Source organism: Oreochromis aureus, linkage group 12 (assembly GCF_013358895.1).
Source record: "Oreochromis aureus strain Israel breed Guangdong linkage group 12, ZZ_aureus, whole genome shotgun sequence".
NCBI classification, from domain to species: Eukaryota; Metazoa; Chordata; class Actinopteri; order Cichliformes; family Cichlidae; genus Oreochromis; species Oreochromis aureus.
The window spans coordinates 14,218,189-14,244,737 of NC_052953.1; the positions used below are offsets into that span (position 1 = coordinate 14,218,189).

A 26,549-nucleotide genomic window follows, 5' to 3' on the forward strand; every position below is an offset into this window, starting at 1 on the left:
TTTATTGTTTCAGAAGAGAAGCGCTCTGGGGCAGCTCTACTTCCAGAGACCCCTGATTTTTCTTTTCCATCAGAGCAAAGACCTCTGATTTCCTCTTATTGTGTGTGTGTGCGTGTGTGTGTCTTTCACACAATCAAGATTCAGTAAGATTGTTGTAGACTAGCAATAATTGCATTTGTGTTTATTTATCTGTAAACTTTGGAAAAGTGGTAGCACACTTTTCACAGGGTCATTTGTCTGAATTAATGGGGGTCATGAGATGATCTCACTAAATATAAACAAGGAAAATGTGACTGTGAGAAAGAAAGCTCATATTAAGCAGTTCTGCTTTATGGTAATAAAATATGACAACATGTCAAAGGCGATGTTTGCTCTGAAACAGGTAGTGTTCATTTACAGCTGCATCATAAATGTAGACATATATATTTCTTATCAGACAGAAGTTCTCAGTCATTTCCACTCAGTTTTTTTCTTGTACATCAAGTCAAATTTACAGATATATTACCACAGCAAATGAATTCAAAGCTCATACAGTATATGCATGTACACAGATTTCACTCTGCAATACAATATGAACCACAACTGAGCATAAAGTGCATAATTTAATGACTCAAAATAAATTAAGTTTTCAACTTGTATGTCAATCCCTAACTTTTGCCCTCACTGTACAATGTTTACAATGTTAATCATCAGTCATTATCTGCATTTATACACACAAATGAGCCTATTGTAATTTAACAGCAAGGAGAGAAACAAAGAAAGCAACAGTCTAAGATGTTGTAATAAGGAAAAGAGGGAGAATGTGTGCTTTGATGTTCTTGAAACTCAGACAAAAGGATAATTTGAGTGAAAAATTATCCTATTAAACCAATAGGAGTTCAAAAATTCCGTCTGTATAGTGTTACAATACCAGAAGGTTTAACTTTTAATATTAAAATGGAGAATTTGCCATATGAACACAACAGAGAGGAGGAGTACGCTGTATATTCACATGAAACTTGAGAATAATATTTAAATCTAGACTTGTGATACTTGGATAATTCATATTAGATCTGAAATTGGGTGGTATCTGGTCATTTTCAAGGAGGACAAAGGTGCTGGTACCATCTTTTTTAATGTGAGCATCATCAGACTTTTCCTGATTTTGTTTCACTGTAAACAGCATGTCTTCAACAAGGAAAACTTTGGTTTCCTGGAAAACTGAACACTTTAAACATTACACTCAAAGAGAAGTGTTACTCCTAAAATTAACCTTTAGCTTCAGTCCTAACTAATACAGAACATTTTTCAATAGGTTCTTTGATATTTTGAGTCCTGACTTTACAGATAGTGATGTTGAAAGACAACAATTTGTGAGTGTAAATACTGATCAAACTGCATGACTAATACAATTTATAACTGCACAGAAATATTTCTTTTGGACGAGTAATCCTTCTAGAGCTGGGAATTATTCGTTTTGACCTTCTCCTAGAGAAGAATAATTATATATCACAAAAAATATATATTTTACACAAGATTGCTCATTTAGAACTCGATTCTTCTCAAGCTGACCGCTTAATGCAACTCATTAATCAGCATCTACCCACTGATTTATAGAACATTTTCTGTAGCTGTGGAAATTATGCTGAAATTTCCCAGTCTACTGTGGAACAAGAGCCTCTGTGCCCTCGCTGTAAGATGGAAAACAGTGTTTTGTTTTGTTTTTTTAATAATTTGAGATGATATCTTTGTGTGTTTTCCCGGATATAGAACAAAAATGTCTGTGTTCACAACCTTATAAACTCTACTCTACATTAGTCATGGAGCTAACATGACTGTGCCCTTCAAAAAGCACTGTACAATAGAGTTTCCAAATGAATCAATCCCAACAATAACTGTGTGAATACTCATAGTGACTACTCACAAGAAGCACAATCAGGACTATTTCATTTACTACACTGACCACAAGCTTGTGGTCAGCACAGTTTGGAGACAGTAAATAGAGCTTTACAGTAAAGGTTTCCACAATGCTTGAACCAAGTAAATGAAATTGAGAATGATAAGCTTTTCCATCAATGCTATGTGTCTAACATCTTTTTTAAGAAAAATGTCAAAATCTGCTCACACAGTCAGTCATCACTGAGGTAGCTGGATGCTGAAACAAACAACGGGACGATATCACTCACAGTACTTTTCTCTTTCTCACTGCATGGGCTCCACTAGATAGAAGAGTTACTTATTATTTTTATGTGCTACCTCCATTTTTGAGTTCTTCAAAAGGTCTGTTGTAGAGAAATAAAACAGTATTTCTCTGGTTGGGTCAGATGCATTTCTCCTCTACTGTCTCGGTGTTCAGCGTGACCTGAAGTGCTGGATCTTTAGGGCAGGGAGATGATGGATGAGCTGTGATTGCGTTCGTCTCGTCTCTGGTCTGATCCTCAGCGCTGCCCTCTTGGGACGAGTAAGAAGCTTGTGAATTTCTAGCTGAAGATGGTTGTGAAGCAGAGAGTTTGTTTGCCTTAGGACATTTTTCAGTGCACATCTCAGTTTTATCTTTATAGTAGAAAAAGGTTTGACAGATGCTGTTGCTATCTCGTTGGTCACTAGACACCAAGGAGTTAGAGTCCCTGTTAGATATCACAGAGGAGAGCTGATAGGAATCAATACAGGGGAAGTTTCCCTGTCTCTGTTGCCTCCTTGCTCCCATTTTACAGAACAGGCACTTGATTTTCTCAATGAGCTTGATGAGAACAGCCTTGCGGAGCAGGATGTAGATCCAGGGGTCAAGGATGGGGTTAAAAGAGGCAAAACGTATTGCCCGTAGATCAGGGTTTTTGTCCAGCCGCACCTCCACTGGAGTCTTATAAAGCTGGTTTAAAAACACCTGAGCCTGCAGGGGAGAGGAGAATAGTGATTGAATGAAAAGATATGCATGCGTATGTTTGAGAGGCCACTAATATAAACATGAAAGGGAAGAGAGTCAGTTCACTTCTAATGTAAACTGTTTTACACTTTTACATAATCCTGCATACAGCAGCTGTGCTGAGTAAGAGTGATTAATCTGGACTGTAAGTGTTGTGACTGAAAAGGTGAAAGGAAAAGTTTATTCAGTACAGATATTTTTTTTCTTTTTCACATTTTCTTTTTCAAAATGTTTTTTCTGCACTTAAAAAACATTTTTGTGTGAAAAAGAACCATGCCTAAAGCGTGCGTAATGGTAACATGCAACCAAAAAACAAAAACACTTACAACAAGTGGTATAGAGCAGATGAGGACTACTGCCGATGTGCCTATGAGTAGAATAACCATCTGAATCTCTGCACCGGCCAGACGACCAAAGCTGCGTGCTCTTCTTCGCGGGTCCACGCTGCGTCCCACATCGGTGCCAAGCGACATCCTACGCACAAAGCGTCGATGCATCCGGATCAAAGCCACACACACCAGCACATTACAGATGACAGTGGCGAGAATAAGAAGAGAGCTGAAACCAGCATACATGTAGGAGTAGGCGGCATCGCTGGTCTTGTTGCTCCTCCACTCTAAAAAACACCACGTTTGTGGATACTGTTTCTTCACCTGCCCAAAGCCCATAATTGGCAGGGCGCAGAAAAAAGCATTTGAGATGTAGATCGCTACTAGAGTCAGTCCGGCCAGTTTTTGGTCCACGTAGTCGTTGTAGAAATAGGCATGGTTTATAGCAATGTATCTCTCAACCGACATGGCACATATGATGCTGAGCCCTGCCAGCGAGAAGAAAAGCATGGTGAATCCAAAGTACTGGCACAGCGGGTCCTCTCCGGGCCACTCGCCTTTCACATAAATGGCGATGGTGACCGGACTGGCCAGCAGCGTGCCAAGTAGGTCCGTGATCGCCAGCCCACACACCAACGTGTAAAACGTAGTTTCTTTCTGTTCTTTCCGAGATTTACAAAGGACCACTATGGCGATGAGGTTTCCAACCACCCCGAAAATGAACATAATGGACGGAATGGTGGGGACCATGGTCCCCCGTGTGGTTTGATTATTCATTGTGAAGTCCAAACGCACTTCAAGACAAGTGAAGCAACTCTTTTTATCGCCTGTATTTCCAGTCCAGAGCAAGAAACTTACCTACAAGTGAAAGAAGCCTGGGCAGCATTTTCAAAATAAGAAAGTAGCTTTTTCTTATCTGAAAACTGACCTTTAAAAAACTTAAAACATCCCCCAAAGCATCCTCCGCATGCTGCCTCTGTGGTAACCAACAACTCCGTGGTGCTTTCTTATCAGATCCTCAGCTAGCTGTGCAAGACAGAAGCAGATTTCACTCACCAGGCCAGAGAGATCAGGCAACAGACACCAGTGACTTCATTGAAATGAGGCTCTGCCTTCAGGCGTCTTGCTGGGCTCAGCCCCTCCCCTTCATTTCACTTCACGGCCCTAATCAGCAGTTCAGGAAAAAGGTCTTGGCCACATTTTGTAACACAGAGATTAACCACAACTCACAGCAAATTGTTTACACCATGGTATAACATTATTAGGTAGAGGGGGAAAAAAGACAAAACAAAAGTCTGAAAAATAAAAGTGTAGTTTTTTGCTTTTAAAGTTTCCACAACAGAACAGAGAGGGGGGGGGGGATACGGCAAAAATCTATATTTTGCTTACATTTTGATCTGTTATGGTGGCTTCTACTCTGACAAATGATTGATTGCAAAGATTAACCAAATGATTCATATGAAAACACGATTAGGTGATAAGAAATAAGACAATACTTCAACTAAAGGTTATACTTTGACAATCCGACTTCCTCACTGTCATTTCATATTTTGCTTACTGGTTCAAGAGTCTTTTTTGTTCCTTAGGTACTGATAAAAATCAACAAAATGTGAAAAGGCTCCAGTGAGATCAGTTAGTCTCCAGTCTAATTCTGATCACATATGTTTATAAGATTGTCATAAAATGTCAAACAAACAGCCTCTTTGAAAAAAATCCTCTGTAATAAAACTTTCTGTTCTTATGATCATATTTTAATGAGAACAGTTTATTAGTAACTTAAAATTCAGCCGCCAAACACATTTTGTTTCAATTAAAGGCAAAAGAAGCATCCATCATTTTCACTGTGGAGTACATAAACACGATGTTCACGAGAGAGCAGTACTCTTCTTTTTATTTAATTCTTTTCAATAATTGTCAAAAAACACAAAACACATCAAAACAAAAGTGACATTTAAACAAACCAGCAGATGTACAAGGTAGTTAATCTGTAGAGATGAATTACTGAGGTAGTTAGTTGTCTAAGAACGTCAAGTATATATAACACATATAAATAGTGGGAAGTGTTAGTCGTAGCTAAGTTTTAACAGTCTACAAAGGGTTTCCAGGGTTTCTGAAATTTATCAGATGAGCCACACAAACTGATTCTTCATTTCTCAAGATGAAGATGTTGCATTAAGTCTGTGAGTCCATCATGATCGGTGAAAGTTCTTCCAGTTTAGGAGAAGCAGTTTTTATGCATTATTATGTTTGTTTTCTGTGACTTAATACTACTTCTTGATACACTGGAACATGATCCACAATTACCTGCAATTCAGCCTCCAACCTGCTGCTATGTCAAACCTCAGCTGGCGAGTAAATGCCAGCTGAACTGTACAATGTCTATGTACACTGGCAATAAAGGAATCTTACCTTATCTTGGAAAAGAATTCTACATGTTTTGATTTAGCTGACTATGTAGGCATAACTGGCAACAGTAGGCCAGTTTTGGTAGCCTTTTCTTTACTTGAAATAACAAAAAAAATCAAAATGTTGTCACCTGTACTGGAAAAATCAAACAGGTTTGATCACTGTCAGTAGATGAATGTAGGATTCTACCAGCATTCTACTTAATGGCCAGCAGGGGGTGAGTCTTGGTTTCAAACAATCAGCTGTGCAGAAATCTATGGGAAAATAATGCCGGCCTCCTTCAGGTGTCACCTCAGTAAATACTCTGTGATGGCTTTATAAGCTGAGGTGCTAAATTTAGGTCATACTGAACAGTACGCAAAGTTAAATTATGGTTGTTATTAGAGTAATTTTCCAGGGTATGCTAACCGGCTAATGATTTGTCAAACAGAAGTCGTCAGCCAATGAGCGTGCAGAGTCCCTTTGGTTCACAGTTCACTTGTCACATCTGTTTTTTTAATATGAGGATTTTTACTGCAATTTACTGCAGAAATGCATTCATCTTTTATACCTACTATGAGTGTGAGCACAACAATGTATATATATTTTTGGAGTATTTATAGCAACAACTTAAAGCGATCGCTTTGAAATCTCTTTCATCTTTGCTTTGTGTTTTTGTCTTTATGTTCTATGTGTGTTCTGTAGATAGGGATCTGTGGTGGTGTGTGGGGCTGTAGCTAAGGTTTATGTTTATAACTGGTAATTATGTGACAAAGCGTTTCAGTTCATTTTGCAGAGTAATGGGGAAAGTCACATAAAGAGTGTTATGAATCACTTTATCCACCCAGCTTTAAGAATGCTACTGGATTACTTTCAAGAAAAGGAACAAGTAACGTGTAATACATTACTTTTTTTAGGTACTGACCTCAATACTGTATTTCCATGAAACACTAGAGTACTAATGGTACTGATACACTTACATATCCTGAGTCAGGACAATGTGTTGGAAATCACTGGTGTTCAGTTGAAGTAAATGACAGCTTACCTACACTGCTGATACAGCAAGTCTGTCTGTCAGCAAGCCTGGGCGTGGCCAGAAAAACTGAGTTCAGCTTTTCAAAAAATGTCTTTAACAGCAGTTAATCCATGATTCAACATTCAATTAGCTAGTTTTAATTATTTAAACTTCAAAGTTTAATAAATCGAATCTTTTTAAATTTTTTAGTTTCACATTTTGGATGTACTCAGGTTCTTTGTCTAATACAGAAATTAGTTCTATGATCTGCAACATGTAAGTACATATGTGCGAAAAGGAAGGCGAGAAAATACATTTTCCCAGTACTGCATGTGAGGGCAATGAATGATTATAAAGGACCTCCGTGACTGCTGACAAACAAACCGTTTCTGCCACTTGGCTTCGGTGGGTGGGGTCAGTCAGAAATGTGTGGGGGCGCACTTGTAGATGCAGCCTGACTGTCGCCTGTGCTGTGCTTAACCCTGAGCTAGCTGTCACCTGTCATCTGTGCAAAACCAGCATGCATGCATGGAAGGTGTTTGTTTTTGTTTTAAGTTAAATAAGTAAAGATTACTGTGAATGTGCAAGCCTTTTAAAACACACACACACACACACACACACACACGGGGAGAGTCCACAACTTCTGGCTGCTACTTCTTTTTAACTAGACTGTGACAGAACACATTGAACTCTTGAGACCTTGAGTCCCCTTATCTGACGTCATCCTGTTATAGTGACCCTATCAAAACACAATCTGTTGCTGTCAAAGTTACAGACATTTTACAGCCTTGAAAATGTTTTTTTTTTGTTTGTTTTAGCATGGGATTCATATGTAGTCCGTATTACATAATTGGCCTTAACACGTCAGCCCGTCGGAAAACACAGCTGTGTGCGCGAACATACTCATACCCTACAACCTCCAGTTGTTTGTTTCTCTGAAGTTATGTTTAGTTTCAGGGCTATCCGAATGTGCTGCAAGTAGATTGGAAAGATTAGGCTTCACATGAATGTGCTTTTCCTGGATTTGTGTATTGAAGTCAGATAACCTGCATTGAGCTGCACTGTAACTTAGAGTAATAACCACCAACACTACTGAAATAATCAATTTTCCTCTAAAAATACAATTCTGTAGATAGTTATTGTAGATAGACCATTGCACAATGTGCTTTTCGCAAGGGCTTTTGTATCTGTACGTTTGTTTTTTGTGTGAGCTTTGTTGTCTAAAGAAAGCAAATCACACAAAAAACCCCTACTTCCCAAAAGCATTTCTTCTTGCTTTAATTCCTATGCCAAACAATTACTACATTGTGTTGTGGAAAGGATTTATAGATTCCTATGTCCTCAAAGTATTATAATTTACGGGTGAGGGAATGCACATTTTTCTCCCATGATTTTGTTTCCCAGAACAGTCATTTATAGAGAAGAAAAACAACAACTGCTATTACAGGTGTGTGGCACTCTGTATTTGCTACAGCATTTACAGTAGGCGTTGCTCTGGATTATTTCCCTTGCAACAATGCTCCTGTGTTTTGGTTTACTGTTAGGCTGGGTCTAAGATTATGACTGCTACCCGTAGAGCGGCATGATCGCTGAGGACAGGTAGAGACAGATTCGATAGCTCGCGGGATGGGTCAAAGAAAACTGTCTTCATTCCTTGTTTAATTCCCTGTACGCAGGGATGAGCTGCCTACACACCCACCAGTTTCATAACTGACAAATGTTGCTCTAGAGCTTTGGAGATGCAGATGTTTGCTTAAAAATGTGTAACCTCTCACTTTTGTCTCTCTCTCTCACACTGCCTCAAGTGAAAAGCTCAGCAATTTGTAATAATGTGCTTATTCACTATTTTGAAAAGGTTTTGACAGGTTCTCAGATGTGCCATAACTAGCAGCTGTAAGTTTATGTTTGAGTTGGAGTGAGAGAGTACTCTGTGCTACTCTGTCTAAAGGTAACTAAATCCATTCAGCAGCCTTTTTATCTCTCGCTCATGTTAAACATGTTATATCTTGTTGTTAAATCTGTATGAAAAAACTTTAGCTGGGAGCTATTGTAAGATAATCATCAGAAAACGCAGCAAGGCCCGGACTTTGTGCATCGTTAAGCTCCGGGCTCCAGAGAGTATTGTTAATTTCATTCCAACTCTATGAATAAGGGATATAACCTATTTCTCAAATTGTCAAACTATTTAAACATTGAGTGGATTTATTGCTGAAGTCAAAATGAACTTCAAGTATAATATTTTTGATTAGTTTTGAATACTTTCACGCATCACAGAAGTGTTCACAAAAAGAGTTAAATTAATTTGAATAATGAGCAGTTAATGTGTCAAAATGTCCAAACATTGTGCCTACAATTGCACATCTGTTTGTGAATTTAACACAAATGCTTGCAGGGAATATTTGAAATTAAACTTCAATCAATATTTTTTGCAGGTTGCAGCATGTGGCACATTCAATGAGCAGGCTACCTACAACCACTGCATGCTTCTTTTTTTTTTTTTGCATCAACTCATTTCTTGAGCTCTGGGTGGAAATCTCACTATTTAAATAGAACAGGAGGTAAGAATGGGTTTCTCTGACAAAATAATTCCCCAAATTTCAAATTAGTCATTTAAAAGTTGAGTCGACTTGTTCCTAAACTGAGAAATGAATCTTTTTTATTCTGTTTTAATCTGTTTACCATACAGCAATGTCAAAGGGAGGAGTACAAAAACCATATATGGAAAATAAAAAAGCCAAACAAACCCACAAACAGTCAGTAGTAATGCTTATGACTCAGCAGTGCTTGTGTTAAACATTCAAAAACACTTTATCATTTCACGATCTGTTCGTTGCGATTCTTTTCTGCTGAATCAGACGTGTTTGGGCTGCAACCGAGGACAGAATAACTGTTAGAAGACTGCAGTTTGCTCTCCGCTTTACAGTCTTGGTTAGGCAGACGATTTGGCCTTGAAGTTCTGGAACTCTTATTGAATTACTTTAATGATTTTTTGCCCCAATAAAGAATCAACAAATAGCGCAGAGCTTAAGGGGCTGACCTGGTAGGTCTAAACAGAGCAGTTTACAGTTACTTTAAACCAGACGAAAGATTCCCAGCATCTCCAGGAATAAGCCCAGGTGGACGGGATTGTTGTCCTTGAGGACATTCTGCCTGCAGCTTGTTTTTAAATGTAAAGTTTAGAAATAGCAAGGATGTGTTTATCTTCAGGTCTGGTTGATTTATAGATAACATCCGTACGCGATCTCCTTCAGCATAACAAAGCCACGGCGCAGAGAATCACATGTAAACTGTTTGAACTGGCACTGAATTGCCAACTTGCAAACAGAAACAGGTCGCTTTTTTTGTAGATTTTTTTTTTTAGATCAGATTCTGCCAGTTTGTTTAGACTGTCGATGAAGCTGTCATAATTAATCACGTGTACCTTATAAAAATATTCATTCACAGTTCCTGCATGCATGACCTTCAGTCAGATCTGAGACTAAAACATCCATCTAATGTGAACATATCTCTTCGTAGGGTGATTTATTCCTCAGCTGGTACGCACCAAACCAGAGAAGGAGGCTCGCTCTAGTTTATTCAAGTCAAAATGACAAATAAGAGTCTGCGTTTTACACGTTACACAGCACTTCTCCTTCCAGAAAGTTTTTCTCCAAAGTAGATGTGACTCATCGTAGCAACAGTCAAACAACAACATTCTGGGAAGTTGAAGCGTTAATCCAGCCAATTGATATTCCTGGGAAAAACTGTAACTCCTACTTCTCTTAAACTGCGCATAAGACATTATGATGGTAATCATTAGCAAGGAAAACAAACTAAAGAGACATTAAGGAAGTTTTCTGCTAATCTTTAAATGACCGGATGACTATATTTGGCCATTAGAGCATAGTGGAAAAAGTCTGCAGGAAGCTGTTTTGCTGATGGAGCAAACCTATAACCAAAGGGCAAAAGCAAGACAAATGAGGAACACCGCATCCCGTTTAATTAGCTTATTTATATTCCAATCCCTGAGTCTACGAATTAGTTTTGGACATGCTGGATGTTGTTTGTGAGCTCCTGCTGTGTCATTTCTCTGAAATGCAGGTAACTGAATGGAAACCTTCCATTCAAATTACTGATGCTTACACCATTAAGAAGCAGCTTTATCGAATCATTCAGATATATATATAAATGCATATCGATAGATAGATAGATAGATAGATAGATAGATAGATAGATAGATAGATAGATAGATAGATAGATGGATGGATGGATGGATGGATGGATGGTTGGATGGATGGATGGATGGATGGATGGATGGATGGATGGATGGATAGATAGATAGATAGATAGATAGATAGACAGACAGACAGACAGACAGACAGATAGATAGATAGATAGATAGATAGATAGATAGATAGACAGATAGATAGACAGATAGATAGATAGCTAGCTAGATAGATAGATAGACAGATAGACAGATAGACAGATAGATAGATAGATAGATAGACAGATAGATAGATAGATAGATAGATAGATAGATAGATAGATAGATAGATAGATAGATAGATAGATAGATAGACAGATAGATAGATAGATAGATAGATAGATAGATACCTTTCGCCAGCTATCCTCACATGGTCCTGTCACAGGAAGTGGGAGCACGTGATATTTCTTTCCAGTATTTGAGGATTGATTCATATCAAAACATCCCGCTGCTTCTATTTTTGCTTCAACATCATGGCTGTAGCCACTGCACTTCTTCATGCTTATCAGTCCAGTGGGACAGCTGTGAGACATCTTGCCAAATAGTTATGTCATCCCTGAACGCTCAGACGTGGTTCATCCACCTCTGCTTGGTCAATGTGACTCTAAAAAGCTTTGTTGATCAAATGTTTTGGCCGCCTGTGATCAGACACAGAAATACCTAGCAACAACAGTCCTTGTAAATAACAGGTATTCATCATTTGTCTCTATTGTGGAGAAATGAATATCAGACTTTATATGGTTTATAATTTGTAGTTGTAATGACTTTACAACACAACTTGTGAACTTGTGTTTACCTTGTAATGTCATGTGACTTCAAGAGAGGCCATTACCACCAGTTACAAAACTTTTTGCCTGGGACTTGCTGAATAACTTAGATCATTTCAGTTGCACTAACGTCATTGGTGTCTTTGAACAGGACGCATGACAATTTTCACAAACATCAACAATTTAGATGCAGATAAAAGGAAAACACAAGTTCAAGTGCAGCTACATCTGATATTGAAAATAAAAACTTCCCATATTAGCAGCTTAATAAAAATCCAGACATTCAAATCTGGACTTTGAGGTTACATGAGGCTACTTACAGAAGTGCAAGACCATATTACAAACAAATATACTAGATTACCACCTAATGAAAGGTGTATACCACAGTTAACAACTATTGGTCTGTCTTCTTTTGAAACTGGAAGTGACCATGTTTACACAAAAGATCAGAAGTTAAGAGCTAAAGTTAGCACTATCCAGCTAGTTTGAATAGCAAGTTGTATCTATAATCAGGGGTGCACATAAGTGGTCCGCAGGTGCGCATTCGCTGTCAAAATAAAAGACGCGCACCAGATAAGAAGTTGCAACGTGCGTTTGCGTACATAAGATTTTCTGGAGGAGGACAGACATTTGTTTACAACTCTTAAAGATGTCGAAGAAGCAAGCTCCTTTAAGCAATTACTTTGGTGTTCCTCCACCTCCAAAGAAATGTCAGAAGGAGTCCGAACCGCAAAAGAAGCGCGTATTCTCGGGTTGCAGGAGGTCAGCTGGCTTCAAACAAATGATGAACGCACAGAGATGTGGTGCAGAATATGCCGTGAAAATCCCACTCTAGCGGACAAAAACAGTGCCTTTTATATGTACGCAAACGCGCGTTGCAACTTCTTATCTGGTGCACGTCTTTTATTTTGACAGCGAAGGCGCACCTGCTGACCACTTATGTGCACCCCTGACTGTAATCCTAACCCTGTCTGAATGTTATCAAGGATGCAAAATTTGAGCAGTGTAAAGATGTCTTAAAACCTAAAAACAGCCTACTTGTTGGACAAATTAAACACAACCAAACACTGGACGAGATCACAGGGCGCCCACACATCACTCGGAGCTGGGTGCCTTTAATTAAGCCTTAAAGTGGCAATTAAAAAAATCCCCTACTCCCATCCTCTCAAAGGAATTTTAGGAAAAAATTATCATCTTAATGATTCAAATTAAAGCCAAGTGAATAGATTTGCAGAGGTGGTTTATATAGAACTGTATTACCTGTACAGGTGCGTTGTAACACGCTGTAAACGTGCTTATTTCTACTGTGAAGCTGGCAATATAACCGTAAGCCTCTATGGGAACTGACTTGCTTTAGAGGCCTGTGTCATCTTGAGTAACTGCAACGCTGAAGGTTGCTGCTTCGTTGCTCATTTGCTTAATCCTGATTGTTACTTACTGAGATGGAAATTTCGCGTTGTTTAACAAACACCCAAATTACAGACTGTCAAAGTCTGGTGTTCAAAGTCAGAAAGTATTATTTTAAAGTTACTGTGTAACTGTAGCTAATGGCTGAGATCAAAAAATTATTTTGATTGCATTTTAATTGGCTTAAAAGGTCATATATTTCAGCTCACGGTGTCAAAATAACAGGCAAATGAATCAGACAGCAGATAAATCCAATGTCTAATTGCCGTTGCACGTCACCCTAATTTATTAGTTTAATATAGGAACAATGCGCCAGCGTCAGGACACATAAAAGCCATGCATGCCCTCTAAACAAATGGACAGATGAATTAAACATTATTTGTTTTCACTTATCTTTTTAAAGTGTTAAACATGAAGCAAGTGACCCCGATGAATAATGAAAGATTAATAAACATCTTTCTCTGGAGATTCAGTGGGAAGTCTTTAATAATAACCCAGCTGGCAGCATCTTATCTTGCATCTTTTCTGCTTTACAAGAGAAGGACCAACCTGTGCCCTCCCACCTTGGAGAAACATAGACATTTATATCAAACTTAATCAATAAAAGGAGCAAAATATAAGATTAAATGGAAAAAAAGGACACAGCAAGGAAAAATACATCTGCAGAAAGATAAAACTCTCCCAAACGTGGATAAACTTAGACTCAGAAGAACATGGTGTTCAGAGATAGCACGTACTAAACCTAAAAGATTAAATAAGAATGTGTTGACTTGTTTACAACTTTACTGACCAACAAAGGCATTTTAATTCTCCCAAGGAGGTTTCTTTGTATAAGAAAAGGTTTGAATAGAAGTAAGTCCTCTGTATCCAAGCCCACCTCTGATAATGTCTAATGCACACGCTTTTCTCTTTGAGATTAATATTTACATCTCAAATAAACCATGACATCATAGCTAGCCACCGTCCTCCTCTCCTCCAAGAAAACAGACATGGGTGTTTTAACACACTTAAAAGGCTCTGGGCATTGGATAACCAGTGATGTGAATGTCAAACTTCCTGACATCTCACCTGTTTGACTTGATCAGCGGTGCTCAAACACCTGAAAAAGGCTTCTGAGACAACAGCAGAGAAAGTAAATACTCCTGTTACTGCTTTTAACCAGCAATGTTTAACCTGCCAAAGAATGACTGATGGCCACCTATTTTCTTCTTTCTTTAAAAAAAAAAAAAAAAAATGCGGACTAGAGCTAATTTACTTTAAACAGCTTTATCGCTGTGAGATAAGCATCACACACACACAAAAAGGCCTGAATCTGTGGAAAAAATCTGTGACTGTGTACAAAGATGAAAGACTTCATTGATAAGCTGGAGGGAGGACACTGGCGCTTTTCTTTATGGTAATTACACTTTAGTGGCACATATTTCACCACTGTGCGACTTTGTGCAGGCATCCAAGAATCAGCTGAATATCTCCTGTAGTGTACACTCAACGGCCAGGTTATTAGGTGCACCTATTCAGGTAGTTCTTAGTCCAAATATTAAGACGTTCTGCTGAGGTTTAAATCGATCATCAGAGAGAGGAAGAAAGGTGATTTAAGTGACTTTGAATGTGACAGAAAATACATCTGTCAGGGTGGTCTGAGCTTAGCAGGAATGAAACTCTCAGACTGATGAAGATGGTTCATATACACTGTGTTGCATTCGCGAACACTCTGCAAGAGCTATATGTGTATGATCTGACACTCTGTTGTCAGATCAACCCTCCTTCACTGCATCCATGAACCCTTTCTGTGGTCTGCAGCTCCGCATTCAACATCCTTTGTTCAATATATCTACCACCCCCTTTATACAATATACTCTATTAACTTAATAATAACAAGTGCAATGTAAATAAAAGGAGATATTCTAATAACAACTCAGTGAATCCACCTCTTTAAGTTTATAAATCTCCACTGATTCCCCTCACCTCATCAGGTGGTGCAAACATTTACACCACAAAACTGTAACATCTTGATTTAGTAAACCTTTTCTTATACGAACGCAAAGTCTTAACTCATAATCAGTTATAAATCAGTAAGTGGAGCCAGAGCTGAAAGTGTGACTCAACACCTGCATGCTTTAATAATTCTCTAGGCGGTCTGATTTATGCAATAACACTATTAAGCAAACACCAACTATGAATGCAGAGCCACTCTGAGAACTGTTAGTGAGGTGCCTCGGGATCACAATGGTTCTTGTGTCAGCGTTTTGTGCTGCTCATTCATCCTGGACTGCATACCAGGCTGTTTCCCAAGCTTGTGCTCTGAATACTGAATAGCTGCAGCATAATGTAGAATGAATGCATTATCTGCACTACCACAACGGCATTTTTTCCCCCAAAGATCTATTATCTTATCTTTTGTGCAGAGTCCAAACTTCATTTATTAGTTAACCTGTCGTTGCTATTAGAGTGATATTTCTGTATTAGCTGACACTGAACTTTTATGAAGATAGTTTCCTAATAATTTAGCCTGACGTGCACTTTGTCTGTTCTTACATTTATCAGGAGCTATACAACATTATTGGCTTTTTCATGTGAACAAAAAGGTTTCTGGTCAAAACTGCATTCCTTTCTAGGCAAATAATTTGTTTTTCTCTAGATTTGCTATCAGCAAATTATCTTGTAATGTGGCCCGTGAGAAAAAACTCCCCGAGATGCTTTTGACAGACGTGCGCACACAGAAAACATGTGACAAAGACGACGGCAGGCAAAGAGGAAAAGGAGTGGGAGGATGTGATGGGACGATCTTTCCCTAGCTTTTCCATCTTTTTGCTTACATGAGGTCACCCTACCATCGGGCTTAACAATTGATGTGAGCATAAGTTCCAGTGATGATATCATCCCATAGTCCATGACAGACAAACAATAAACATGAAACGTGAATATCTGATAGAACTGAAAGTGTGTTTTATTTTCACAGCATATTTATATTAGCTCTATTCTATAAAAACAGAGCCACAAACACAATAACTGATATATACAAAAGTAATAAGTGACAGAATCCGGTGCAATGGTAATAATACACTCACAAGTATACACATTTTAAAGTACATACTTGACGGACAGTTCAGTGAGTCACATTTGGCTCCATGTAAAAAGTTTCTACACCTGCTGAGCTGCAGCCATGGCAGCTAATCGCTCCTGTTTCTCCTGCTCAGCCTTCTCCCTCATCTCCTTCTCTCTCTGGATCAGCTGCCTCTTCTCGGCCTCCCAGGCCTGGACGCGGCTCTCATACTGCTTGAGGTCCGGTGTCTCGGCAGCAGCCAGGTTCTGCTGGGCCAGAGCGGTCACTAAATCCTGGAAAGAGGTTGACTCCACTTTACCCTGAGACTCCAGCTGGCTGCTCAATTCCTGGAGAGGCAGGGCAACAAAAAAAGTTGAAAGCACAAAGGAATGATCTCATCACTTCATTTAAATGACTTGGGTGAAACTCTCTGACCCAGAAAAGTCACTTTCAATATGTGACGCACACCGAGAATCATGGCTGCACAGAAAAACAGTCAAGATACGATGCGTTCAAGAACAACCGGACTTTCCAATAATTCCAGTGTTTATTATCTTAGCTTCGTGGTCTGATATATCCCTTAAATCTATGATCAAATGTAGTTTGTTTTTTAATGATGCGCAAACGTCAAATAAACAGTTGCAGCTATTTTGTTCCAAATTTTCATCCAGCAAACATTTTGGCCATGAGGGGAAATCCCCCCCTGGATGCAGCCACAAACATGCCTATAGGGGGCACCTGGCCAATCAGCCAGTGAAATTTATCCTGTGGCAATAATGCCGTATGTATTGAGATCAATCAAAGTTTCTCTGTAAACCTACCTACTTTTATTTAGAACGTTAATCATTGATGATTGTGGTATAAGTGCATCATTACTACACAACAATAATTTGACATCTATGAGTTTAAAATAAATAGAAAATAACGACTGATAAATTAAACCTGGTTTTATGTGGATACATACAGGGCATGTCAGGATGCATAGTGCAGAAAATGAGAATGTACTCTTTCAATAATGATTCAGATTCAGCTATTTGATCAAAACTAAACTGGCAGGTGCAGATATTTCATGTATCCAATAGTAATTATGTGTGTGCACATATTCTACAGCATTTGATGTCAGAATGTACTGAAAGCCAAAGTATCAACATCTGGATTTGCAAAAAGAAGCTCTGACCACCACTTTACAGCAAACTGGACTCTGTTTTCTTTGTTCTCCTGTAGGTGCACCAGGAAGCATTATGAACCCACATGCACGCAACTGATAAAATCCACATCCCAGCTAAGGCTTTCACACTGGTCCACTGATCTACAGGTGGTAGTTATGTTTCAGGAACATTAATGGATCTACAAAGCCAGGAAAGAAGAAGAAGAAGAAGAATGCCAGCTGGAAAGATTTGGAAGAAAATGTTCTATGAGGAAGGAAATGTTTTTAGCATGGTCTCAAGAACATGCCCACTACACCTTAGTGAGTAATGACAAATGCAAACAGAAGCTTTCCTTTAATTAAAAAAAAATATATATATAAAAAAATATATATATAAATTATCATTTAGAGATGTTTGCAAAGGGGAAAACTTTTTAAACTGGAGCGCAGTTGGAAAGTGTGTCCTATAACTCAACAGGGTATTTTGCATTTTTGGAAAACAAAATGATTTGGATCCACACCAAATTTTTAATGGGTCTTTCCTTTGTCTCGGCTACACCTTTCCATCAGGTTTCAGCTTGGTGGTTGTTGTGTAATCTTGCTGAAAGATGGACAAATGGGAGGGAAAACATACTTCCGCCCCACCTCTTGCCTTAGAATTATATTTTAATCTGTCCCTTAAAAAAACCAAAGCATGCTGCTCACAGCAGCTTGACTTCTAAGTTATAACCTCGTTTTTAGCAGCATCCCCCTATAATGAAATTTGATGCAAATTTGAGCTGTAAGTACAAACAAAGACCCACCTTGAATTTCTTGACATACTCAGGTAGCTTAGCAGCTTCGGCCTGATCGTCTTCATCTACAGTGTCTTCTTTCTTGTCCTCTTCACCTCCTGACTCTTCTCCAGAAGAGTCTGACTCTTCTGGAGAAGAGTCAGACAAAGGCAGGTCGTGCAGCAAGTCATTCACATATCCCAGCTTAAAAAAAAAAAAAAATCACAAAATTTATGTTATTTATGCAGAAAGATAACATTTTGTAATGAATCATGTTCTGAAACGACTATTTTCTGGTCTTTTTGCTGAAAATTACATTATGCAAGTAAAGCTTCCTTACTTGAATGAAAACAGGCCAGACATTTAATGACGCAGGGTTATAAACCTTACTTGACAAGTCACCTCTTAATCTTAGGAAGAAGTAAGATTAACTGTGACCTGAGGCAGCAGTCACCAGCACCTTCATTGAGATGTAATACTTCCTCTCTTTCCTATGGCGTTATCTTCTCTGTCTACGTTATTGCTGTGCTACTGTGTGACGCAGGCTGTTCACTTTCTGTTGCAGTGATTGTCAAAGACAACCTCAGAGCTCCAGGCTCTTCAAAATCTCATTAGATGCAGACAAAGGTGAACTATTGAACTGGACAGCAGAGAGCGGATTAGAGATGCTACAGCCTGTGCATATATGTAAAAATGGCAAAATCATGACAGTGTGTGTGTCACAGCAGATAAATGCTGTCTGTGCCAAGCAGAGCAGCCTACCTGGAAAGTAATAAGCAGCCTGTGGACTATGTGCAATGCTGCACACAGTTTAATCCACGCTCATTTTACAGAAGCAAACTAACACATTAAGAAATACAACCACAGTTAGGGGGCTGATATCAGGTGCCAAAATGGGAACAAAGAGCAGTGCTGTCTGGTATGGCTCAGATAGGTGTTTGTTATGAACTATATAACTATAAACAGTTCTAGCATATTGTGCATTTGCGTGAGCACAGAACATTTGTGTTGTATTACGCAGCAGTTGTCTTACTGATATTTTTCTGCCTATATGAAAGAATAATCTGTGCCATCATTGGCACCATGTGTCAGATGGATTAATTCATTTTTTCTTATTTTATTAAACTCTGGACTCTGATTCTACCTTTTGTAAAGTTACTCAGACTGACACATGGGACATAATCAGGGATATCTGGGGTTGCATTATCAATGTTTTTGCTCTCTCATTACTGATTTTGATATTTAAGTATCTTTGAAAATTGTGCATTACCCTGCATAAACTCCAAAGGGTTATTGCTGCATTCCAAACAGAGCTTGCTGCAAATGCCAGCACAAATGATGATTTTAATCCCATTGACAAAACATCAGTGCATCGGTCCCTCAACTCAATACCTGAGACGCTTAATGAGGTCAGTGCTGGCCCAGACACCAATTCAGGGATCGATACAACTTTGATATAAGAAGAAGAGTGTCCTCAGATTACATTATCAGCATGAACTTAGCCTATTTTTGAAGGTGGGAGAAACCAGAACTCCCAGAGAAAACCAATAAAAACACCACACCCTCTGCTCCGAATTTCTACGGGGGCCAGGAAGGTGCCAATAATTAATTTAGATGTGCTGAACTGAACTGCACAGTGCCCTATTAATACCCAATTAAATTGTGAAATTAACTGTATAAATTAAGAAGATCTTTAAAATACAGAAGTTGCACCATGTCAATGCTGCAGGAAAGCCTCTCTAGTCTGAGGATATACTTATGCAAGACAGGATATGTACAAGGGTTAGGCAACTGAACAACTAAATCAGTTGTCATCAACTCATCAAGTCCATTTCAGTTCCTTTTTTGGGCCTCGTGCTCAAAGGAACTAGCATTTGGTATTTTTGGATTTGCCATTTGCACACAGAAACTGATACACTCCAAAAAAGGAGATTTTCTTTAGTTATGAGTTGGTGTCAGCTGTGAACCTTATGTTTTGCTGCTCAGGTACAAATCTGTACAATAAGAGGCTGCAATGTGTCCTTCATCTCACTGCTTTCTATGATCCGTGGTTATCAAGTCTCTTCCAAAACAAGCTGCACAAACTTTTCTGTGAATATACTAAGAAACACCAGTCAGGAAAAAATTGAATTTGTTGTTCAACCCTAACACAAAACACACAAAATCAAGCACGATTTGTTTGCGCTTACTGTATCTTTGGACAGTTTGACATCACCAGAAGCAGCAGCCACTCTCTCCATAATGGCCAGCGCTCGGCCCAGATATCCTCGACCCCAGAAGAGAGGCATCCCTTTGAAGACGGCATGTATGCCCTTTAAATTTTCTACCTTACCTGGATGATGAAGAAGGAGGAAAACAAATGAGACAAGCGGCATAATGAAAGACTACAGGAGAAAAAACAAAACTATCAATCACAGCAAAAAAAATACGTTAAAAAAATGCAAGAAAAGAAACTCAAGCGCTTACCAAGGAAAGCATTGCCAAGCAGCTGAGCACTGAGGCCAATGGTGTTGTCTTGCTTCTGTCCACAGATAAGCAGCGATGCCCCCAGAGCCCGTTCTTCTGACACCTGATCGCAGCAAGGAACAAGTGTTTTATTACTTCTGCTGCAACATGCTAATTAGCATCGGGCATCTCTTTTTACAAACTTGTATAGAAGTTTAGAATGAAACCCCCAAAGATGCCCCCTTTTGAATCACAGGAAATTGATTTTGCAATTTCCAGTCATAAGAATATTCTAGAGTCATTAGTTGTCCAAACAGCTTCAGAGCTGCTGATTCACTCACAGTGAGTTGTGGTCTGGTTGCTAGGTAACTGCCCAGAGCATACAGAGACAGGATCTGAGTGGAGGGAAGATCAAAAGCCTCCTGAAGCATCACCTCTTCAACCACAGAACACGCACCTGAACAATTATAAAAAAGAAACAAACAAACAATCTCAGATAACATTTCCCAATATCTCTATATGACAAACATTTTTTATATTACAGAGGTTTCATAAGCTGGATAGGAGTAAGCTTGTGTGTGAAAAACTGAGTAAACTCTTACTGCTTACATAAGAACTAAGGGGATAAGAAGCAGCCAGGTACTCATAATCAAATGTACACAACTATTTGATTATATATGCGACCGAATCTATATTTTTTGGTCTAGAGATGAAAAAAAAAGAGGATTTGGCAGTTGATTCAGATGTGTGTTAACAGAATGCCAAAGAGAAAAGACATCAGCACTGATCTCAGAGAAGACTTGCTGTTGCCCATCAATCTGAGAAGGCTTATATGGCCATTTCCAAACAATCTGATCTCAGTCAGTTCACACAAAAGATTATTTACAAGTGAAAAACAGTCAAGACAGGTGCCAAACTTCCCAGGAGCCTCACCCCAAGCTAACACTGTGCAATGCCCAGAGAAACCCAAGAGCTACATCTCAGAATCTGCAGGCCTCAGCATGCTAAATGTTAATGTTCATGACAAGTTAAGTACCAAAAAAAAGAAAAAAAAAAGTTTGAGTTGTTTGGGTTGCTAGGAGAAATCTAAAACTTACACTGCACTTAGTTTTTGTTAAATAAATAATATCAGTGTAATATGTTAAATCAAATCACTTTTATTGTCACATCACATGTGCAGGTACACTGGTACAGCACATGCGAGTGAAATTCTTTGTGTGCACGCTTCACAAGCAACAGGGGTGTGCAAAATACAATAACATAAGAACAAGCAATATATAAGAATGGGAGAAAAAATAAAGGAAAAGTAAAATTAAACACAAAAACCAGCTGTTGCTTGGGGGAGCTCGCGATGAGGCTGCCATACTCGGCGCCATCTTGGTGCCACTGTGTGTGATGTGTGTATAAACTCTTGGAAGTGAAAAGAGGCTGTATGATAAACTACCGGTATATGGTGAGTTCACTATTTTACAGGGTCTCCAAATCTACACTATGATTATGTCCTGTATAGCAGAGAATCCTGGTATCCCGGAAAAAGGAGCATAAAACCAGTGGTCTATAGCACTATTGTAAACTGTGCATAAAGCAAAATGACACACACAAGGCGTCATACAACTTGCAAAATGACAGCAAGGTGTATGACAGCAATGCATTGAAACATGAAGTTCCCCAAAGTATTAATTATTTACACTCAGTATATTCACAGGACATTGATTCATTTAGCTGATTTTTGATCCGTTGGGTTTTATTGTGCAAAAGTAATGACATATTTTTTTTTCCTAGGCACTGTTAACCAAGTTAAATCGTGGCTGGCCATTAGCTCACTATGTAGTCCTTTACATAGAAGTCGCCAAACATCAAGAGTAGTGGATGAGTATATAATTAAGGACACTGTAATTTTCAAAGGATCCAAAACCACCCCAAAATTAGTTCTATGCGCCCACCCAGTTTTAATCAAAATCACTTGTTGTACAAAACATGACGGGGCATTGAGAGTTCATCTGGCAAGGCTGTAAGCTGTTGAGGTACGTCACAATAGCAACATTTGGGAACCACTAATAAAGGAAACTAACAGACGCAACCTAAAAAGTAATTCAACAACATCAGATCTGAGCTACTGTTTTGAAACTTTACAGCATATAAGCACTTTTATCAAATGGAATCAAAACTTTCACATTCAACTGAAACAGCAGCTCTGCACGACAATTATTTACGGGCTAATGTTATTATAGAAAACATAAATAAATAGAAAAAACAAGCTTCCCTTTTCCCGCGTCTTTTACAAACAAGGAAAGAAATGTTGAAATCAGATTTTGGTGATTTGAACATTTCAAGCAAACAAGAATGTGCTTGGAAACCTGCAAGGGGTTGGCTTTGTACTCTGTGTGGTGCTTATGCTTCCCAAAAGTTAAATGAAAATTGATTTCTAAACTAAGTCTTACTTTTAAAGTCTCCATCCTTAATGAAAGAATCCATGAGGAGATTGAAGGTGAAGTCATCTGGGAATATTCCATACTGGATCTGCACACAGAGATATCAAAATATTAGCATCATGGAAAAACATCACTTTTTTTCTACATTGTTTAATGACGAAGGTTTATATCACATGCAGCAATAAGACTGCTTCTCAGTGCATTAGTGACAATGAAAGCTCTTGCGTCAGAGTCGTATGCCGCCAATCAAAACAACTACAGCGGTGATCGATTTTACCTCACTGTAAACGCGTCACTGGCTACCTGACATCTGTTTCTGGAGTAATTCAGGGATGCTCAGATACTATAACGCATTCAGGAACTGAAAAAAAACGCTGGGCTGAAAATGTCAACCATGTTTAACATTATTTGTGCTGCTCAGATCGGTTTGAAAACACGCCTTAGTGCTTCACAATGAGTCTGTGCTGTCTCATGATGACGCCTTGATCAGATTTCCTCTCTGATCATCGAGACGAGGTTCATATGCGCTGCCCAAACAGTGCTCTCAGCGTAGTTTAGTTCCCAAAGAATAAACTGAGTGAATATTATGGTGTACCTTGTTTTTAAGTGTGTGCAAGGCCTTATCTCTAGCCCCGTATTTTAGACACTGTCTGATCCAGCCGTGAATGGTCCAGTCTCGCAGGTACCAGCAGTTTGGACTGTGACGAAACCTTAAAGGAATTTAAGAAAAAAAAAAAGTTGTTTCACATGCTTTAAAATAGAAATAGATACAAACACAACAACAAGAGGAAGAGAGGAAATCACATGACAAGTATACGGTAAACAGTTTCAACTGCTGAACCACAACTTTATCCTGGAAATCAGAGATAGCAACAAGAATATATCAGCAGAAGCACATCTAAACTGGTTCAGTGTTTCCCGATTATGAAAATGAACGTGCCCTGAACAAGAGTGCAATTGGGAAACACACTAAATCTTGTCATCACAAGAATGGGTGCAGATTCCAGAGGAAGGAGTAAACAGGAAAGGTCTGGAGTTGCCCCGAACAAAGAAGAGCATGTGACTGAATATAAACCAAAACAGACAAACCAAACAGACAGCTCAGTCCAACAAAAACACACAGACTGGTACCACAAAAACCAAAAGCAGCAGCAGACATTTGGCACAGATGCAGAAGATGTAAAAATGATATCTGATTACTTATAAAGGTAGTACTCTGCTTGATCAATTTCTTCCCGGGATGATATGTTGTCCACAAACTGAAACAGAAAACAGTTTGCCATGAAAAGTCAAGTTTACAGCAAATAAATAAAAAAATTAAATATGGTCCATTTAATGTAGATGCAGCTTACCCGTGACATAATCAGAGAGCTAACAGGGAGATTCCTGTCATATGTCCTGTCCATAGTGTTGGCCAGTACAGCTGCAAGTTTAAGAGGGATTAAAAAAAACACCAGAATCATAGTAAAATAAACTAGAGAATAAGCTTTCCAGAATAGAATAAATTGCTCACACATTTTTTAAAATATACGAGTTTTATTATAGTGATTTACAACTTTTCACAACTTCGGTATTATCTAATTAAATTGTATTTAAACTTTGGTAAACTACGAGTATAAATCATGTACACTTTGTGAAGCAGGTAAATTTCGTCTGTGCACCATGAGGCTGCAGTGCTACACTGCCACCCTGTGTTGATGAAGTGTACACACAGTAGTATTAGATGCTGGACTTCTGCAATGAGCATCAAATGTTGTAAATATATCCAGAAAAAAGCTCTCTCTTTTTTAATAATTCTCCCAAGACAAACTGATTTACTGTACTAGAATAATAGTCTATATTTCCAGGTGTGGATAGACAGTAAATGAAATGTCTTTAAGTACAACTACTTACTGGATGTGTGTGTGCGTGTGCGTGTGTGCGCGTGTGCGTGTGCATGTGCATGTGCATGCGCATATGCATGTGTTTGGGGGGGGGGTTTCCCTTCGGAGGTCACAACAATGGATAATCTGCCTTCATCTCACCCTATACTTAACTTCCTCCTATGTCACACCCACCCTCTGAAACTGCTCTCTAAACTGCTTGATCGGAGTTGTCTCTCTGTACTCATTTCTAATCCTGTCCATCCATATTGAAGCCAACCTGCTCCTGAGCCACAGAAGATAGTATCCTACGCACTCTACCCACTCTGACCGGAAGGTCAGTGGCTGACTTCCCAACTCCACCATTCACATTGAAGAAACCTTGGGCAAGATACTGAACCTAAGCTGCCCTAATTGAGTGTGAGCATGTGTGAATGTGTAGGGATCAAAAAAATAAATAAATAAAAATAACCAGTGTGTGATTGGATGAGGAAAGTGCTAAATAGAGAAAAACATTAAATAAAATGCATTCTTGGTGTACCAGCACAGTAGCAGCAAATCTACGTAAAGTTAAAAGCATTTCTAGAAGTGGCACTTAGGTTTCTTTACACGTCTCAGGCTGCTTATAATCTGTTTTTTAAACAGTGTATTAAAGATAATAAAATATTAACACTTTAGTAAATTATTTGGAATTAAGGAAATTATAGTCAGTCTTATTGCTTTATCAATTTGACACTTCTTGACTTGGTGAAAAATGTTACGTTTCCCTGGATAATGATCCAAATCTTGACAAGCCCTTTGTTTGCTTGTCTTTTCATTCTGTACTGTGAAATGTGAACATTTAACGCTTACCAAGGTTCTGAGGATCTTTCTCTCTCGCCTCCCACATTTTGGTGTCTGTGTAAGCCGCTGAAAGCAACCATCGTCGGGCTGTGAAGAGAAATGCACACATCAATCAAATATTTGGGCAAATGAGTTGCTTATGGCTTTAAAATGACAGGAAAACTCAAATGCCGGTTAGTTTAGCTTCATGTTGTTAGCTAACGTTACTATGAACTGAGGGCATTTAGCTCCACCTCCATGAACATTCAAATATTGACCGTAAAAATCAAAAAAATAGACGTTAAACATGAAACTAAAATTAAATCATACTCTTTATTGAGTCTTAACCAAATGCATGATGTGTCTACCTGAAAGAGACGGAGATAAACTTTTAACTTTGACAGCAGCAGTCGCACATCGCTTCAACACGGAGGCTGCCATATTAGACGATACCATCTCGTAGCAGGCGCCGGGGGAGTTTGATGACCGGCAAAATTGGATTATACCAAAAGTGACAACAGGAAAGCAGAAAAGTTTTTGTTTTGTTTTTTTGTTTTTTGTTTTGTTTTTTTGATGCTACCTATAAAAACAAAATAAAACAGAAAATTTAAAAACAATAATAATAATTTATAAACACAATTCGTACATTTTTATGACTCAATGAATTATTAATGAAGTTAAAATGAGATTTTATTGATATTAAATTGAACTTAATCTAATAATTTTTACTGTTCTACCTTTCTCTATGCACCAAGCGACAAAATACTTTACAGGAAATGTTTTGATTTCCTGAAATTTATCAGGAATGACTTGCAGATAATGTAGAGAATACTCACTTCCAGCCTACAAACCACAAGTTTCACCACAAGGTTGCTAACTTCCACTTTGGTACCAGCTTCTACCTGTAGATGAAAAGTGATAAACATTTCCTGTTCAAAATAACTTGAAAACGTTTTTATTTAACCAACCTAACCAAC

The 26,549-nt window shown here is 38.6% G+C and overlaps 2 protein-coding genes across 2 annotated transcripts; both read right to left on the reverse strand.

Moving 5' to 3' along the window:
* Nucleotides 1-407: 407 nt before the first annotated feature.
* Nucleotides 408-4,353, reverse strand: ptger4a (prostaglandin E receptor 4 (subtype EP4) a). Its single transcript, XM_031727335.2, has 2 exons — nucleotides 3,229-4,353; nucleotides 408-2,869 (listed from the first exon to the last, which is right to left on the reverse strand). Exons 1-2 carry the CDS (start codon nucleotides 4,006-4,008, stop codon nucleotides 2,300-2,302), a joined length of 1,350 nt encoding a protein of 449 aa, XP_031583195.1. The 5' UTR covers nucleotides 4,009-4,353; the 3' UTR covers nucleotides 408-2,299.
* An 11,617-nt stretch (nucleotides 4,354-15,970) lies between these two features.
* On the reverse strand, nucleotides 15,971-26,064 carry mrps27 (mitochondrial ribosomal protein S27). Its single transcript, XM_031727336.2, has 11 exons — nucleotides 25,941-26,064; nucleotides 25,603-25,680; nucleotides 24,241-24,311; nucleotides 24,089-24,147; nucleotides 23,484-23,598; nucleotides 22,898-22,976; nucleotides 20,798-20,913; nucleotides 20,478-20,580; nucleotides 20,201-20,343; nucleotides 18,042-18,215; nucleotides 15,971-16,438 (listed from the first exon to the last, which is right to left on the reverse strand). Exons 1-11 carry the CDS (start codon nucleotides 26,026-26,028, stop codon nucleotides 16,190-16,192), a joined length of 1,275 nt encoding a protein of 424 aa, XP_031583196.2. The 5' UTR covers nucleotides 26,029-26,064; the 3' UTR covers nucleotides 15,971-16,189.
* Between the last annotated feature and the right edge of the window lie 485 nt (nucleotides 26,065-26,549).